General features: G+C 35.0%; 1 protein-coding gene across 41 annotated transcripts in view; it reads left to right on the top strand.

Moving 5' to 3' along the window:
- Positions 1-19,777, top strand: part of DST (dystonin) — a 612,681-nt gene that overhangs the window by 270,939 nt on the left and 321,965 nt on the right. For 40 of the 41 annotated variants that reach the window (XM_056814337.1, XM_056814311.1, XM_056814295.1 and 37 more), the window contains one exon: positions 17,965-18,026. In XM_056814337.1, the coding sequence (XP_056670315.1) occupies positions 17,965-18,026 (62 nt within the window). Of the gene's footprint in view, positions 1-9,721; positions 9,919-17,964; positions 18,027-19,777 lie in introns of those variants that run through there. The other variant, XM_056814306.1, reaches the window with a different exon arrangement.

Raw genomic sequence — 19,777 nt, 5'->3', positions numbered from 1 at the left:
GACAGAGGTATCTAGCACATTGAGTAGGTTCTCTATGGAGCACTCTCTGAGAGATGAATGAATTCATAAAGGTAAAGATATTTATTAAGCTCTGATTATGTGTGAAGCACTGGGGCTAAAAATAGAAAAGCCAGAAAGTCCTCATTCTCAAGGAAACAGTATTCTAGTGGCAAAGACAACAGGGTTGTTTGTTCAACTGCAGTATGATGGAAAGGTCCCATAAGTCCTCAGGAGGACAGATGTTAAGATAGGAGTCAGTCATATAGGAAAAGAAGATATGGGTGGGTTGCAATCTCTAATGATAGGGAGAATACCTACAGTGAGGAGAATCCATTAAAGCATTACGTAAGAATAAATGACCTTCTCTGGTTGAATCAATTAAATGTTCTCATACCCACTGCATATGGTTCAAGAGCTGCATGAAAACAAATTAAGTATTTATGGTCCTACCATTTGAGAGCTCAATCTGAAGTTGACAAGAATGGTACCAATCACTCAGGCAAACACTTATAAATATAGAAACTTGCAATGGAAATTGTATAGAGGCAAAACAATAAACAAAAATGTACTTCTTGTCGTAGGCATTAGGACAGATAGTTTTTGTGGTGTTGAAGTAAGTGGTAGTGCAGAAGTTGTTTATAAAAATGAAAATTACCTGAGGCTCTGTGCTTCTGTAAGGTAAAACTTCTTTTGCATTTTATTAAAACGGAAATAATTCTGTCTTACTGGGAGTAGAAGGAATCATGGGATGGCAGAATGGACATTGGGTCTAGGTTCTGGGAAGACTTAGGTTCTAATCCAGATTTTTAACACTTAAATAGTTAACATAAACTTCAGTAATCTTATCTTCAAAATGAGGATAATAACCCCTGAGTCACAAAGTTGTGAAGATTAAGTGAAATCATGTATATATGAAGCATTTTACAAGATATAAAACATGATTTAAACGGTAGTTTGGTACAATGAAAAGAGAGTTAGATTTTGAGTCAGAGATTAGGGTTCATATTGTGACTGTCATTTACTATCTATGTGACCTTGGGGAAATTCTGTCATCTGCAAAATGATGAGTTTGGACTGGATGGTTGTCTCAAGGTTCTTTCTAGTGCAGATTATTATTTACTAAAGAGATGAAAACTACCAGCAGAGGGCACCTGAAGTGTTGTGTAGAGTGATTTCCACATCTTTGTGTATATACATCAGAACCATATTAGAAATGAATGAAAACTACCTCAATTGTGGTATTTCATGATTTTGACTTAATTGTTATACTTATAATTTAGAAAGATGAATGGAAGTAAGAATTTGAGCAGAGGGTTAAGGTTAGTGCCTTTAAAAAAGAAACAAACCACTGTCAGAGTTCACAAGATCAATAAACCAATGCACATTTTTTAAGCAGCAAATGCATGCCAAGAGGCAGCACCTTATCGATAGAGAACTGGTTTTGAAGTGCTAAAAGTCTGTGTTTTAATCCCACCTTGACACATACTGGCTATGTAAAACTAAATAGATCACAACTCAGTGTTCTAGGGAGCTCTCTGAAACAATAGATTGTGGATATGCCAACTTGCATTAGTAGGAAGTTTCTTGTTTTGAATTTCCTCACTGAGAATCTCCTTCTCCCTAACATACAGATTGTCCTTAAAGTTTTCATGCATTTTAAAACTATCAAAGCTTCAATATTAAAACTACAGCAACTTTTGGAATGATTGAGAGAGGTGATATATAAAACATGTCTTTGTATAAAAAGAGATGCAAGGCAGTTTAGTATATAATAGCACTAGCAGTTGATCATTGGGGAAGTGCCATTAGAACTATGCCTTATAAGTGAGATTGGATTTCAAAGATGAGAGAAGGGAATAAAAAACATACTAAATGAAGGGGTTAGTGTGGCAAAAAACAATTGTGGATACAGGAAAGTATGTCATATTTAGGAAAAAGTAATAGGTTCACTCAATAGAATTTTCTAAATGCTCAAAATTATAAAAGCAGGATTGTCAATATCCCATAAAAATGTAATCATAAAAAAAATTTGTCATTGTTGAGTCCTTTTGAGTTTTGCCCAACTCTCATTTGGAGTTTTCTTGGCAAAGATACTGAAGTGGTTTGCCATTTCCTTCTCCAGCTCATTTTACAAATGAAGAAACTGAGGAAAACAGAGATAAGTGATTTTCCCACCATCATACAGGTAGTAAATATCTGAAACTAGATTTGAACTCGAGAAGATGAACCTTCCTGGCCTCAGCCTGGGCACCTTATTTACTGTACCACTTCACTGCTCCAAAAGTTATTAGGTAAAAAATTGAATTAAATTAAAAATTAAATATTTTCCAAAAATAAACATATTTAATTTCTTGAGAATTATATTTAGAACAACCCCCTCACCTTCATTTCTCTCCCTCCAATTTACTTCCCTTCTCCTTCTCCTTCTCCTTCCCCTTCCCCTTTATTTACTTATTTGTTCATTTATTTATTTTTACTAATTCCTAGAAGTCAAAAGCTAAACCTCAGGGAAAGAATTCTAGCCTTGAATTTAACTGACAAATAGCATCCAAAGCTGTTTCTGTTTTGACCAGGCAAGCCCAGGTTATTTGCCCAGCTCATTTTCTCTTCCTAAAAGAAGAGAAATAGCAGTAGAAAGACATGAAGGTAGTACCAGCTCCCTCATGTCTAAATCCCAAGATCAGAAGCATCATTAACTCATACAAAAAGGAAATGAGGGAAAAGAAACCTGACAGTCTGTTCCCAAAGTGCTACCTATGAAATTAGCCTCAGGAATAATGAAAATACTCACTTTCTTTTAAAAATGAACTCGTTGAACACAAATCTTCAGTTGCAGCAAATGCCCTGATGCTGACTTTTTCACATTGATTTCCATCACCATGCTCACTAGGATATAATGTCTTTTTGCATGCTTTTCCAATCTCTCTCTCTTCCACAGGGGGCAGCTGCTCTGAGCTACTACCATACCTGCATATTTATGGAGGGAATGGTGTGGCTTTGCTTGCTTTTCCTGGCTTACTAACATTTCCTGGACTGTGGCAGAGAAATGGCTTTACTGAGAAGCCTTATGCTCTCATATTCATACTAGTTCCTCAACCCAACCAATTCCCTTTCTAGATGACAGGCAACTGCACATGTTAATTAAGCTTTTAGAATGCTTATCATTGAAAACATCATCCAACTTTTATTTTATATAGAATTCCACAGTCCATGAAACATATGATTTCATGGGGCAGATAGGTGATATAGTGGATAGAGAACTGGTTCTAGAGTTAGGAAGTGCTGAGTTCAAATTTAGCCTCAGATATTTAATACCTATGTGACTTTAGAAAAGTCACTTAAAAATCTGTTTGCCTCAGTTTTCTCATCTGTAAAACCATGAGAATACTAATACCTATCTCCTAGGATTGTTGTGAGGATCAAATGAAAAAATAATTGTAAAGTGCTTAGCACAGTGCCTTATACATGATAAGCAATATGTATAAATTATTATTATTGTCCTCCTGCGTAAAGTATCTAACTAAAAGAATAGGCACTTTAATTTCTTACCATCACAGTTTCCAGAAAAGGCAGCAAAATATAGTACATAGAGCCAGACTCAGACTTGGAAATATTTAGTTTGCAGAAGAGATTTCAATTTGCACTGAAGAGAATATCCTCATTAGGGTCTCACTATACAGATGCCAGTATATTCAGTGCCACCCCATCCTGTGCCATCTCAATTCTTCCCAGATAGGAGAAAAAGGAGAAGGGAGAATAGGGTCAAAGAGAGGAGAGCAAATGTATTCTACTATAAATGCTACTATAAATGAAAGTATTGTATCATTTTTATTATATTAGCAGAGTCCAAACATGAACAATGAATGTCTCTCCAATTATTTAAGTATTCTTTTACTTTGGATCTATTTAAGGCTAACACCAGTTAAAGTAAATCAGCACTAAAGAACTGAGATAGGAAGTTGTCCTTCACTTTATCTAGAGCCTTGCTATGTTCCCTAGGTTGCAGAATGACTAAATGTCACATTTATGTTTATTCTTTATACTTAGTTTTCAATTCATTTTGATTATGAGAACTTTTCTGAATAAGTTTAGGCTGATACTGTGAATTTCCCATAAGACCTATAACCAATTACACTTGTGTTCATAGCCATACTTTAAATATACTTAATTCATTAAATTGAGTGAGATTGCATCCTCACCACTTCTATTAAAAGAAATGTGTTCTGCTTTTTGTTTAACATTATTTTTCCTATTTGAGAGGCCCCACCTTTTCAAGTGAATGGAAACCATAGATATGATTCATTTTCGGCAAATTTCCATTCCTGTAATAAAGCTAGACTAGTCAAATAATGAGTCAGCACCAGGGATACAAGGGTGTGGATCTCTAAGGACCTAATCAACTATTTAGCTGAGTTGATTTCCTAACTAGTTTACCTTTAAAACAAAGTTGTCATTAAAATACAGTTCTTGGTTTGTGTTGGCAATTGCTTCAGGTAGTAGACCACTGACAGGTTCCAATAAGCCCCATGGCCTTTTTCTCATGAGTATCATGATCCCCAGTCCCATCACAGTCCATAAAAGAGCCCTACCCATATCTCACATCAGATGGGATGGACATCCCAAGGAATCAGGACATAGTGTATCCCTGTGCAAAGCACTTCATTTTTCTGTATCCCAGTTTCCTCATCTGTAATATGAGGTTGGAGTAGATGATTGCTAAGGTGCAGCATTTGTTTAAAGGTATGCAACATTTTATGAAGAGAAAAATGTTTCCAAACATTTAGCTAGCTGTCTTTTACTTTTTGCTCTTCCTTAATTTAAGGGACGTTATGAATTGTTTTGCTATGCTACAAATTATGAATTTGTAGCACTGAATCAGCCAGACAATGCACTGGATAGAGTACCAAGCCTGGAGTCAGGAAGACTCATTCATCTTCTTGAGTTTAAATCTGGCTTCAAACATTGCCTAGTCACCCTGGGCAAGTTACTTAACTCTGTCTGCCTCCATTTCTTCATCTGTAAAATGAACTGGAGAAGGAAATGGCAAAACATTTCAGTATCTTGCCAAGAAAACTTCCATGGGGGTAGGTCATGAAGAGCCAAACAGTGATTGAAAATGCCTGAACAACAACAGTGTGTAGAAGCAAAACAAAGCTACTAGTTTCTTTCATACACTTAAAGCTCGTAAATGAAAGAGTACCAAGAGAAATGGCAGTTCCTTTAAAAAAGAAAAAGAAAGTCTTCCACCAACAAAGGACATGCATCAGATGAAGCTATTATAAAGAAACCATTCTAGTCAACTTTGCTGAAATGCTGGTGTTCTCAACCTTTCTGTGTCATGGATCCCTTTGGCAATTGGGCAAAGTCCATTGACCGCTTCTCAGAATAAATTTATAAATGCACAAAGTGAAATACAAATATAAGGGAAAATGATTATTCTGAAATAGATATTTTTTTCCATCTAAATTCTCAAACTTACTATGGACTTCAGTTTAAGAACCCTTTCCCTAAATGATCAATGATTTAGAACTGGGGGGGGGGACTTTAGAGATCCTCTAGTATAATCTCTCTCAATTTAAAAGTAATTATAACAATGATAACAACAGTTTATATGCTATAGAACTTTAAGATTTTCAAAGTGCTTTACATAATTTATCTAATTAGTTACAACTATCTGTAAAGGGGCTGCTCTCTTTTTAAAGGTGAGGAAACTAAAGACTCAGAGGCAGTGAATAGTTCAGTGTGACAAAGATAATAAATGGCTCAAATAAAATTAGAACTCAGGACCTCTGACTCCAAGTCCACCCTTTTAACTGTATCACACTGACTCATAATCCTTAATCATGTAGAAATTTTGTATTTGAAGGAACTTAAATCTGAGTCCTGAAATATTCAAGTAAACAAATGCCTTTCTCAATATAGGTCATAAACTGTTTCCTTGCAGCATCAAATGTTAGAAGAACTTACCAGTGCCAAGGGAGAACTGCCAGTGCCAAAGTCCAACCTAGAGAAAGAATAGATTTTATTGTTAGGCCATCTTGTTGCATTCCATAGACCTGGTTTCTTTTTAACCTTCAAATGACTAAAGTATTAAGTCTTGAATGGAAGTTTGATTTTATTTGAAGTAATGAATTAAATTATTGTACATAATTATTGTCAAACAACATTTTTTACCTGTAGGGGCTTGGAAATGTTACGGAGATTCATATTTTAGGAACATTGCATTTCTGTTGAGAGGTTCAGCATCATGAAATCTTTTAGAATGGGAGGAAGGTGGTTATATCTGATAGAAATCTGTAATGTAGCTTCTTTCTATTTTCAAAAGTAGATAGAAGTTTCCCCTCTTTGTGACCTTTGACTGCCGGTGGCCTGAAATTCCACCTAGTTATACTTAGCCTGACTAAAATAATTCATTTCTTTGATAATTGGAGGTTGTGCTGCTGGCATCAAGAAAACTGGATGTCTTTTGAAGGCTTTTATAGGAACTGGAAGAAAAGGCATAGCAATAAATAATTGAATTGTTTTGATTTGAGTCATAGAATAAAGCTGGAGGAGGGATATATATATATATATATACATATATATATATGCACACACACACACACACATATATATATATCAAAAATGCTCTAGATCTAGATGAATAATTTAAAGATTTTTTTAAAAACATACTTTTATGGCAGCTGGGTATAGAGGAAACAAGTGTTGGTTTTGAGGTAAGACAACCAGCTGTGGCATTCCCTCTGTCACATGGTGCAAATCATTTAATTCTCTGAGCTAAAGCTCAGTTTCCTGGTCTGCAAAATGAGGGGCTTAGATTTGATTGCTTCTACAGTTTCCAGTTTAAAATTTATGAATCTATATGGTTATTTCTGAATACAAAGAAAGAACACAGTACTGCTCAGTACAATCCAATAAAATCCATGCTATTAGCGATAAATATAAAAAAAAGATTTGTAAATGTAGACTTGGATGGTAGTTCTGGGCCACTGGTGAAATATTATTGTGCCTTAGAATTCTATCTTTCTACCCTTTAGTATGATTTCTTAGTATGATGCTTTGCTCCTTGACAATAAATGGAAATTGTTTTCTCCTGGTTGATGCCTTTCACCTAGTAGCCGCACCTGTTGTCCTCAGGCAGGCATGTTTGTTTGCCTTTTGCTGACTAGTTTTTGGAGTGTGGGAGAATGTGGGACAAAGAGATGAATGAGACTGTTTGCATCACCACAAATAGTCATTAGACTGAGGAAAAGTTATGGCTTGGTTTATCTTTCTTGAAATTGATTATTCTGCTAATTCCTCTCCAGACTCTCAAAGCTTTAGTTATAGGATTACAATATTGTTTTTTTAATTAAATTTTATTTCCCTCCAAACAATTTCCAATATTTTTCAAAGAATATTGAGTCTCAAATTCCCTCCTTCCTTCCCTACCCTCCTTGAGATGGTAAATAATATAACATGAATTTTACATGTACAATCATGTAAAACATGATTTTTGTTCTGAGGAGAGCTTGCTTCTTTTTAAGATACCTGCATTTGCACATCTATCCTATGCTTAGCAATTGGATGTTGGCAAAATGTTTTATATTATTTAATATCCTAAAAGGATGATTTCAAACATGTGGGTTACATTGCTAAAAAAAAATCTCCATAGCATTTCCCTTTTATTTGCTATTCTTGCTGTCAGGACACATTTACACTTGCTTTATTTCATTGCTTCAGTGCATTCATTAATTTCAAAGTGCTGGGCTCAGGGAGTGCACATAAACAAATGAGAGTCTCCTCCCTGGAAGGATCTTGCATTCCTTTGGGGAAACCTGTGTGTATACCAAACACAGACAAAAGTAAATACAAGGTAATCTGGGGTGACCTGCTCTTGCAGGTAAGGGATTCAGGAAAAACCTCATGCATGAAGATGGTAATTGGCTGATAAAATAGGTAATTGTACAAAAGAGTGGGTCAGTCATTTGTTTGCAACATTTATCATAGAATCAGTGTTATTGATGCTGATTAAGCCAATGCACAAAAAGCTTTTTTGGAATTCATTATGTATTTAACAACATTGCATTTAGCAGGCACATAAATGCTTATTTACTGAAATTTCATGCTAGTAACATTTCAACTATAACTATTTTTGCTTTGCTTCTATGGGAAAATATATTCCAAATTAGTAGGATTTAGAGCTGGAAAAGACTTTAGAGACTATTTTTTTTTTGAGATGAAGTCTTTTATGTCTTTCAAGTCTTTCAAGAAGAAAATGAATATCAGAGAAGTTGCTTGATCAAAGTTGCACATCTCAGAAGTGGCAGAATTCAAGTCCTTGTCTCCCAGTATCAGAAAGGGAAACTGAAACCTAAGGGAATTAAGTGACTTGTCCAAGATAATACTGCTGCAGGGCCATAATTAAAATCCAGATTCTCTGACTTCAAGTACAGTGCTTTCCCCTCCATAAGACTAATGAAAATATTAACAATAGCTAGCATTTATCAGGCCAGGCATTGTACTAAGCACTTTACAAATACATCAATTGATTCTCACAACCACCCTGGTGGTAGGTGTTATGATTATTCCCATTTTACAGTTGAGAATAGCATGGCAAACAGAAGTTAAGAGACTTGCCCAAGATTGGAGTGCCTGTAAATACCTGAGGCTGGATTTGTGCTCAGGCATCTGTAGGTGGTGTAGTGGGCAGAACACTGGATCCTGAGTTAGGAAGATGTATCTCCCTGAGTTCAAATGTGGCCTCAGACATAATTAGCTGTGTGACCCTGGGCTAGGCACTTAATCCTATTTGCCTCAGTTTCTTCATCTTGTAAATGACCAGAAGGAAATGAGAAATCACTCCAGTATCTTTGCCAAGAAAACCCCAAATGGCATCACAGAGTCAGACATAATTGAAAATGACTGAACGATATCAACATCTTGACCAGCCCCCAACCTCTGTTACTGACTTTCCTTGGTATCTGCATTGAGAGATGGTTGCTCTATTGGCAGGGCTTAGACAGATAAAAAAGCATGTATTCTTGGGCCCAAATAACTGGTAATAATTTTGTAAACTTTTGTATGAGGGTTTTCTTTCTCTTGATATATTTTACCAAGAACAACTGTCTCGACAAAAGAAAATGCCATACCCCTATTGTGAATTGGGTGGCCAAAGTAATTTATTCCCTCCAGCCAGATTTGTGGAAGAGAATGGGAAATGGGCCAGAGTTCATACCACCATTCTTTCCAGATACACAGGGGGCAAGTAAGGTTTCACCATACATATGGTTAGATATGAATGAGCTACTTCCTACCTGCAAAGGATCTTGGTCTCTTTCAATTTCAATTCACTTTCATTGATTTAAGACTCAACTGGGTTGGGTTAAACAAGTTAGGGTGGATCCTGACTTTTATTCTAGATAAATTTTGCCTGGGGTGTTTAAAGAGGGGGGGAGGAGGGACAAAACCCAAAAACCTCAAGCAGTTACAGTGGAACGTAACTTGTTTTATTGGTCTGTTAGTAAGAATGGCTCATCTATACCAACTGGAAATCTCTGAACTGAATACAACTTCTTAAAAAAAAAAGAACATTCTCCTTTACTTGTACAAATTTAAGATTACAGGGAGAAATGTAGTTCAGTCAGATTCTTTAATTATAAGTCAGACCTCTTGGCTTGCTGAGGAGACTGAGCAAAGCCTCATGTTTGTTTAAAAGGGGGAGTTACTTCTTTCTCTTTAGCCTAACTGGAGGCGTTACTTTGCTCTGTGTTTGCTTTCTGCAAAGAAAGTAACTGTGGATAGAAAGTAACACCTTTAGTTTGGATGTCAGGAGTGAAGGACAACCTGTCAGCCAACTTCCCTGGAGAATGATGGGACAGCTAATTAAAAGTGACCGCGAGTGGAATGCAAAGCTGGTGGAACAGATGTGCTGTATAGGTCAGTAATGTGATGTACATATCCCTTCTCAAGATTTTAGGACTGGAAAAATCTTACTATATGCATTTGTCCAACCAGAGTTTTGCCCAAGGTGGGGAGGGCATCTTTTTAGAATACTGAACAGTTTAGCTTTGCAACTTTTTTTTGAGGCTTTCTAGAGAAGGCTGTGCTTTATTTTTCTATTTTAATATTTTAAGAATCTTCTCCTTGTTATTAAATGTGATATTAAATGAATTTAACTCTGATTGGATTTAACTGAAAATAAACCATTGTAATTTTCAGTGATCAATAATGCTTTGTATAAACATTTGTTATTTCTTTTTTAAAGAATTTGTAATTAATGGAATGCTTTAAAATTATTTGCTTCTTTTCACACTTAACAAATCTTTGTTTTTTAAAAGCCACATAGCAATCATTTGAAAATTTATTGGCCATTCCTTTGGAAATGTTACATTGTTACTGTTATATTATAAGGATCACTGTTTTATCTTTGAAATAAAATATTTTATATTATATGTATTACTAAACTCTACTGTCTGAAAAGTGATTTGTTAGCCAGCCAAATCTGTATATTCTGTGAAAGCATTGGGATTCCTTTCCTTATTGTTGTCATGGTAGCATTGCCCAAAATATAACCTCAGTGGTAGACATCACTGTCTAAAATAACATAAAAGACTTTTATACAAGTACAAATTGGAAACTTAGATGGTGTAATATGGGCTACTCCCTTTTCAAGTAACTAGTTTTAAAAAGTGGCAGATCCTACTTTTTTTTTTTCCTACCAGGACTTTCATTACTTTCCACTAATAAGCTTAGAACACTGAAATTCATATGAACACTTTTAGTTTGCTATTGAATGTACAGGAACTCTATGCAAAAGGTGCCCTACTTTCCAAAATACTTGAAGCAATTGTACTTAATATGTTTTTATGAATAAATTTTAAAATTCTTTTTATGAAATTTAGGATTCTTTTTAACTGCTGCTGCAAATCACCAACATTATAAGTTTTGAATGGCATGTCATTAATTTATCATGGTGTATATATATATATATATATTAACAAGTATATATAAATACCTACTATGTGTTATGAGCTATCCAAGGTGCTTGTGAGATAAAGGAAAAAATGAAACAGTTCCAGCTTTCAAGGAGTCCTACATAAATAAGCATATTTGTATGGACAAAACACCTATATCTCAGAAATTGTTTATTAATTACTTTTGAGACATAATTTTATACCTTAGTTATGATTCAAATACTTGGATGTATTAGATTAACTGCATATTATTCATTTTGCACAGGTTTGCACCCTCAACATATTAGAAACCTAATGTTTCTTTTAATTTTATTTATGTGATTGATTATTTTTCATAGTTTGCATTTTGTTTTCCTGCTAGTCACACTTAGAAAAGAAATAATTAAAAATAGATTGGTGTGTAAAGTTTTTATATTGATTCCATTTATAAATTCCAATTAAAGTTACATTTCAGTATTATCTCTCTAATTCACAATTTTGAAAACCAAGTGGTAACATACTCCTGACATCTTCTACATAATAATTTTTATATTGTTTAATCAGAGTAGGTAAGAAAGTCTGTAAAATTAGCATCACATGTTCCTTTTTTTTTCCTCCTTTGTATTATATCGTTTCTATGGGTTTTGTTGTTGCTTGGTCATTTTTCAGTTATGCCTGACTTTTTATGACTCCATTTTGAGTTTTCTTAGGAGAGATACTAGAGTGATTTGCCATTCCATCTTTTAGCTCATTTAACAGATAAGGAAACTGAGGAAAACAGGGTTAAGTTACTTTCCCAGGATCACATAGCTAGTAGATGCCTGAGGCCAGATTTGACCTCAAGTCTTCTTAACTCTAGGCCTAGTGATGCCCATGAACATGGATGTCCTGGGTTCTTCATAAAATAGTGGAACTCACTCATATTCCAAGGAAATTTAAGAATTATCCTGTACAATCCCATCACTTCATATTTGATATCCAAGCTTTGTGATTTCTTCCTATTTTTGTAAGCTTGGGCAAGCCACTTTGCCTGCTATTGCTGCTATTGCTACCACTATTAACATTTATATGTCACTTAATATGTACTAGGCACTTTGTAAATATTTAATCTTCAGAACTACTCTGGGAGGTAAATATTATCATGCCCATTTTACAGATGAGTAAACAGAGACAGAAGTAGCTTGTTTAGGGTTACAAAGCTAGTATCTGTGGTCAAATTTGAACTCAAGTATTCTCACTTCAGGCCCAGTGGCCTATCCATTGCATCACCTAGTTGCCCTTCTTGAATTCTCTCTACAACTGTTAAATGAGGATTATCCTATTGTGTAATCTGCTTGTAATGCTATTTTTAAAGGGAAAGGAACAGACATTTATTAGACACCTAATAAATGCCAAGCCCTTATGCTAAGTATTTTATAAATTTTATCTCACTTGATTCTCACAGTTAGAAAAGACCTAAGATGTCATCTAGTCCAATTTCCTTTTTTTTTTTGAATTAGGAAAATGAATATTTCCATCATTTAGAGTGTCTTTTTGCCTTTGGTCTTAATTGATGCGTTGTCATTTGCTATGACTAGCAGTTTGGAGTAGAGTCTTTCAGAAATGTATATCACCTAGCATAGGTACCAATTTTTCAGGAGTTTCTGGGGCTGACCGAATGAAGAATGCACAATTAGTGGTGTATAGGAAGATGAAGCTGGCCCCTGATGCCTTTTTGAACAGAAACAGTCATGGTGGCCTTGAAAAATGGCCTGAGATTGACTGGCAAAATGTTGACTTGGATCAACATCTATTTTGAGTAGTGATATCATAACTGCATAATCTGTGTTGGTGAAAGCTCTTTTCATCATGTGAGTCTTCACCAATCATGAATGACAAAACTCGCATTCATTAGTTAAACCATCCCTCCATTACCTTCTTTGAACTTCTTGCAGTCCAATGCATGTATGTATTCTAGGGGGAATCCATCTTTTACTCTGCCAGTTGTTTTCAAAAAAAGGTAGACCAGGACTTTCTGCTCTTATCTTTTTTTCTAGAAATTTGACTTTGAGATCGTGCTTGGCACTGCTTTCCCACTTATTCTAATCTGTCTTCTTGTCTGTAGGATTGTTATTTCTTTTCAAAGACTGGGTCTTCTTATCTCATCCCAGTTATGGAATTATAGCAATTGTCATACAACTGATCCCACTGCTTCTTGGCATGGGAACTCTGACCTGCTACATTTATAACCAAGTCTATATGGCATCACTTCCTTCATCCAGGGGACTTAATAATGAGGAACTTAGTTGACACCAGATAGACATAGCCCTCTGCAGTTCAGAATGTGAGTTCAAGAGAGCCACTAGCCCTGCTAGATCATAGATATACCTTTGTATCTTTTGGCTTTTTAAAACGGAATTTGGATACTAATAATGGCTGTTTTCCATCACCTTCCTTTGAGTGAATCTCTCTGACAATCCTTCCAAACCATCTTTAAAAAGCACCTCAGAATGATAGGAGTCAAAGCAATATGGAGGGGTAACTAGTGAATAAAGCACCAGACATGGAGATAGGAGGTCCTGAGTTCAAATGTGACCTCAGACATGACCTACTTGTGTGGATTCTAGGCAAGTCATTTAACTCCAAATGCCTAGCTTTACTGTTATTCTTCCTTGGAAATATTTTGCATTGATTCTAAATCAGAAGGTGAGGGTTAAAACAAACAAAAAAAATCAGTATGGAAAGTCAGAAAAATTAACTGGATGCCTCACATAGGATTGGGTAGATTGTAAATAAAGGGGTTAAGAAGTTAATTGTTAAAGTAACAAATGGACCAAGATATGTTGAGAATCATTGACACTTGCTGTATATGCAGAAGTCATTCCCACATTAGAATGTGAGCTGTTTTTGCCCCAATTTTGTATCCCTACATAATAATGCCTTGTACATAGTAAATACTTAATAAGTACTTGTTGATTTTAGATATTACATTATTATGTGATATTTGGCAAAAAATGAATCGACATTGTTTCACTACATGTCTCCAGAGGACTCCAGAAATTCTTCTCTTTCTGAGATTGGAGGTATATGAGAACAAATCAGAGAATTAAGTGAGATAATAAAATTATTTTCTCTAACTCCTGAGTAATTTCAGCATGTAGGAATACTACCTTTAAAGGTTTGGTTGTTATGGGTTACAAAGAACAGAAAAAAACAATATTGGTGAGAACTGGACTTGAAGTTAATTAAAGATATTATCTAGTTCCATTTTATATAAGAACATTATTGAGGGGGCAGCTGGTTAGCTCAGTGGATTGAGAGCCAGGCCCAGAGATGGGAGGTCCTAGGTTCAAATCTGGCCTCAGACACTTCCCAGCTGTGTGACCCTGGGCAAGTCACTTAACCCCCGTTGCCTAGCCCTTACCACTCTTCTGCCTTGGATCCAATATACAGTAGTGACTCCAAGATGGAAGGTAAGGGTTTAAAAAAAAAAAGAACATTATTGAAAGTGGTCACTCAAAGAAATGATTGGCTATGCCAGAGATCATAACCTTTACATAATTTTCATTTATGAAATAAAGGCTATTTTGTTGTCATTTTTTTTCTGAGGGTATTCAGTTGATTAAGAAATTCAAAGAATTCTAATGAATATGTTTGATACTTTACAGAGGTAAAATGACTGTGACTACAAATAATCTAGGCACATTAGATCTTGCTTTGTTGCATCTAGAAATATTAGATGTAAAAATACATATTTAAGTAAATTAATAAGTTAAATTGTTTATAATGAATATTCATGCTGTCCCTATCAAAAACATTGTTGGGAACTTGCTCCTTCCTTCCAAATGGTAGTTATAGAAAAGACTATCACTGTTAATAAGTAGTGAGTAAATTCATTGATTTAAGTGAAACAGGTAACAGAAATTAAAGTTGTACAGTTTAGAATATATTAGAAAATACACATGTAACAATCTCTTTAAATGAGACTGAGATGAGGGGTGGGGGCAGCTGGATAGCTCAGTGGATTGAGAGCCAGGCCTAGAGACAGAAGGTCCTAGGTTCCTATCTGGCCTCAGACACTTTCCAGTGACCCTGGGCAAGTCACTTGAACCCCATTGCCTAGCCCTGACCACTCTACTGCCTTGAAACCAATAAACAGTATTGATTCCAAAATGGAAGGTAAGGGGTTTAAAAAAAAAAAAGGAGAGAGGGTGTGACTTTATGTAAGAAGTTTTCTAAATTTCTAGGGAGGCAAGCTAGAAATCACTGGCATTTTGAGCCATATTTCCCTAAAATTTCTGCAAATTCCAAAATCTTTTATTTTTATTTTTTATTTTTTATTTTTCCTGATTAAAATCTTTTCAGTTGTACTCCCTTAAAAGCCTATGTGGAGTCTTGTGTGTCTCTCCAGCAATCAGAAGTTGTATTTCCTTCCATACACAGCACAGAGCTATCCTTTTCCTAACTTGCATGGGTGGGATTGGGGTCTCTATTTTGTTTTTGCTTTTCATTTAATACAACTGCTATGTTGGCAAAATAAGTTATGAAGCATCTGTGAATCCTCAGCTAATTTTAATTGTACAGAACTAAGAAATGTTGGAAGTGAAACAGGAATATCTTTAATTGATACAGATTGTGATTTTGTAGTACAGAACTGTAAAAGCAGATAGAAAAGCTCTAACAAATAAGAGTTTTAACTAGACTGCAAATCTAAGTTGTTAATAATGTAGTTTTTGATGACTTACGGCTTCAAAGATATTGGTTAAATATAAAAAAGCTGAGAAGCATTACAAACAAAAAGTTAACAATTTAAAAACGGGCTGCTTAGAATTCCATTAATGTCAATCATTCTGCCCTTCAAGAGCTGCCTCTTGGTGTTTGATTTTTGAGAAGTAGCTGCATTATCATTGACTATTTGTAGAATATTATATTTAATGTAGATGAATACTTGCCCAGATTAACCACAATAGGTGGCTTAGTACAACTGTGGCTCCTGAATATAGAATATCAGAAGGCAGCAGAGCCACATTATACATGGTGGCTTTTCCATTTAAGCATCAGAGGTCTTTTGGGATTCAGCTTATACAGATCAAAAATGACTCTTGATGTTCTTGCTCTTTTTTGTCGGCTAAGCTGGTGCATATTTAGGATGTTTTCTTTTGTCCTTTTTCCAAGATCATGAAATGTGCTTTATCTTCTGAGGTCTAAAAGAATTCTCCCTAAAGTGCTTTTGTGCTATCTTCCTTGAATATTAAAGTAATCAATCCATTAGTAGTTACCAGGACATTTAGCAAAGCTTGCTAACAGTTTTTCTGAATATGCTGTTAAGCCTATACTGCCTGACCATGTCATTATTTGAGAGCAAGAAAGGGTGAGATTGATACAGGAAGGCTGGTAGGAGCACTTAATTGGTTTGTATCCCATGAAGTAACAGGGCTCTTGTATAGTTTTCTGGTAGTTTCCATAACAGATCTTGAGTGTCAGTGGCTAAGTGACTTTTGCTATGTAGCCTCAGGGAAGAGTGGGCAGTGGTAAAGCTGACTGTTCCTGTTTAATAACTGGTCTGATACTTTAACTTCCTTTATTTAACGCTTCAGAGGTAGTAAGTGCATGATATAGACCATAGAAAAAACATCTTGCTTAATGGTATTACTTTAAAATATGAGGAACTATAGATATTACTATTTTGAAGTTGCTTGTTCTCAAGACCTCTTAGGTGTTGATGTTCAGTAAATATTAAATGATTTCAATGCATTTGAGAGTATAAAGTCACAGACAAAAGAATTAATACTATTATTTTATAGTTGCAATTATGTGTCAGTTGTTTCACAATGTCAGAAGAATGTTGTTATAGGGAATGGTGTGTATGGGTGTATATGTATGTACATGTATGTAACTTGAGGGAGTTTAAACTGACATGTTTATTAAATTGGGGCTGTGGATCTACAGACAACTCTTTGTAAAAGGGGTGTTGAACTTTTGTGTGAATGGGATTGTTTGGCAGGCACTTTTCTGGATTGGTTTTTATGCTATCATAATTGGAAATCCTTTAAAACTCAGAGAATGTACTACATAAGAAGTTGGCTTTGGATTCATGAAGCCTTAGATTCAAGTCCCACTTCTGATACATACTGGCTGCTGGACCCTGGGCATATGACAACTTCTCATTGCCCTAGGCAGCTGTCTTAAGATGATAAAATTTAGGGAAAATACCAGCCTGTATTGGTAGTGGAAACTTTCTCCTGCAGGTATTCCTTGTATCTATGACATATCTGTTAAAAAGGGAATGAATGCCTTCAGCTTAAAGAGGTGATAAATTTCAGGGGAAGAGGTGCTAAGGGAGAAGAAAAGATTATAGAACTATGCCACCAAGACTTTTATTTTATTTATACTTGGATTATTCTGACCCTTTCTATTGGACAGACTTTTGAAGAAAGATATCATCATTGCAAGGATCCTTATTCAGTCTGGAAGTAGAATTAAGGAGTAGCGAAGATGGGAGAGTCATATTTTCTCTCTTTCACTCTCTCTCATTGATCACATGAAAAATCATGTCTGTTGCATAGTTATTGGTGTTCATAGAATCTTTTGGATGTCAGTGGCAAAGTGACCTTTGCTATGGAGCCTCAGGGAAGAGTGGGTAGTGGTGGAGCTGACAGTACCTGTTTTATAATTGATTTGATCCTTGGGCTTTCTTTATTTAAAACTTCAGAGGTAGTAAATACAAGATTTATTCCCCATGTGAACTTGGCTTATAATTTGAATTGCCTTGGAGATGGGTCACCCCCTCTCCTATTATGACTGTACTCCCAAGATCAAACTAATCTCTGTGCAATTGTTTTCCTTCACCATCTCAACTATGGTCCAGTTGAAAAAGTTTTAGTTTTTCTTACTATGATAAACAGTGTTCTTTGAACCATCATATTTTGTGTGTGTGTATTCATAGATTCAGTTCATGGAAAAACAAGTTGCATTATTTCTACATATTATAAACTTTCAAGTAGCTATATGTGAACTGGTAATCATAACCCTTTATTCTTTTTTTTTTTAGATGAACGGGACAAAGTTCAAAAGAAAACTTTCACCAAATGGATAAATCAGCATCTTATGAAGGTCAGTTATATTTCTTGCAGTTTACATCTTTCCTTTGAGTAACTGAAAACATGTAAATGGGATAACTTGAATTTTAGAGAATGATGAAAGTATGTAGACACATAATTTGGTATGGGATCTTTGTATAATGATGGAGGTGGGGAAGTAGGTATTTAAGTGCGCAGTTGACTACGTGTTAGCAAATTATTACTTTGTTCCGAGGAATATTCAAGGTTAAAATGATGCTTTAGTGAGTTGTCAAGTCTCAGCTTCTCAAGTCTAATCTTCTATAAGAAGCCTTTCCCAATCTCTCTTAATGGTAGCTATCCCTCTTTAAATTGTCTTCAGTATATATCTTGCTATAAGTAGTAAAACTTGATATCTATCTATCTATCTATCTATCTATCTATCTATCTATCTATCTATCTATCTATCTATCTACCTACCTACCTACCTATCTATCTACATATATCTAGTTGCTTGCATGTTGTTTCTCTTAGACTGTGAACCCTCGAGACTATGGACTTTATTTCTTATCTTTGTATCCCATTTAGCACAATGCCTGACACATATTGAGTGCTTACTCAATGCTAATTAACCAATTAAGTATGTCAAAATGCTGCCATTTAATTATGAGTGGGAGATATATTTTTTTAGCATTCAATTTGATTTCCATAATCATATGTGGGTCTAAAAAAGTAAGATTGGTATAGACAAAATTTGTGAGTTTCAAGATTTAGTTTCATTTTATTTGCAAGGATTCAGGGACTCTTACCTATCATCTTATGGTTCAGTTTCTCTACCTTCCAGATAGTTTTAGAAATTCCTGGATAAGATATTGATTATGAATGTTTAGTCATTATTCAACTCAGAAATAGATTTATTCCTAACTTCTGTCAGTTGTTCTTTTGACCATTTTTGCTGTAAAAAAAGTGTTAAAAGTATTTTCTCATCAAAGTCTAATTAACTTTAAATATATATAGATAGCCTTATAACCTCATAGAACTTAGAGTTAAGTAGGTGCTTTAATGATTATAATGACTCCTTGGTTTCATAGAATAGGAAATATAGGAGCAGAAATGTGAATTGACTTGATGTTTTACATGGGATTTGAACCAGTCCTTTGATACCCAGTTACAGTAAATACTGTACTCAATGTTTTGAGTACTGGATTCAATGTTTTTTTCACTTCTCCAGTCATATTATTTGTATTGAATGTAATTATGTACATGTTGTTGATAATTCATTTTTGAAGAAGTCGAATGAGAGAGGTTTTCTACCCCAGTTACATGGTGTATTCATCCAATAGAATCTGAGCTCCTTGAGGAAAAGACTTTTCTGTTTTTATCTTATTTCCCAATCTTAGCATAATGTTTTGAACATAGGTGTTAAAAATAGTGTTAAAAATATTGAATTGATTACTGTATATACATTACTATACTATACATTTTAAGTTCTGGAAAGTCTCTAAGTAGAGGCCCAATTGAAAATTATACATCTCTTGTCCAAGGAACAGCCTTGCCAAATATAGGGAGACTTGTTTCCAGAAAGTTGGCTTCTACATTAAGTGATGAATTTCCTTCACTAGTACAATTCATAAAATGGAAAAAAAAAGACAAAAGTTTTCAGAATTCAGATCCCTTCTCCTTCTGCAGTAACAATGGCAGGGCAACAGAAAAAGGAGCAGAGGTAAAAAGAATCACATAGTTCCTAAATAGTCTATATGAACATGTAATGGAAATGGAGTTTCATTGGGTTTAAATGCTCCATTT

Source organism: Monodelphis domestica, chromosome 2 (assembly GCF_027887165.1).
Source record: "Monodelphis domestica isolate mMonDom1 chromosome 2, mMonDom1.pri, whole genome shotgun sequence".
In the NCBI taxonomy this organism is placed as follows: domain Eukaryota; kingdom Metazoa; phylum Chordata; class Mammalia; order Didelphimorphia; family Didelphidae; genus Monodelphis; species Monodelphis domestica.
The sequence above is the reverse complement of the archived record's forward strand: the minus strand, read 5'-3'. Positions and strand labels throughout refer to the sequence as shown.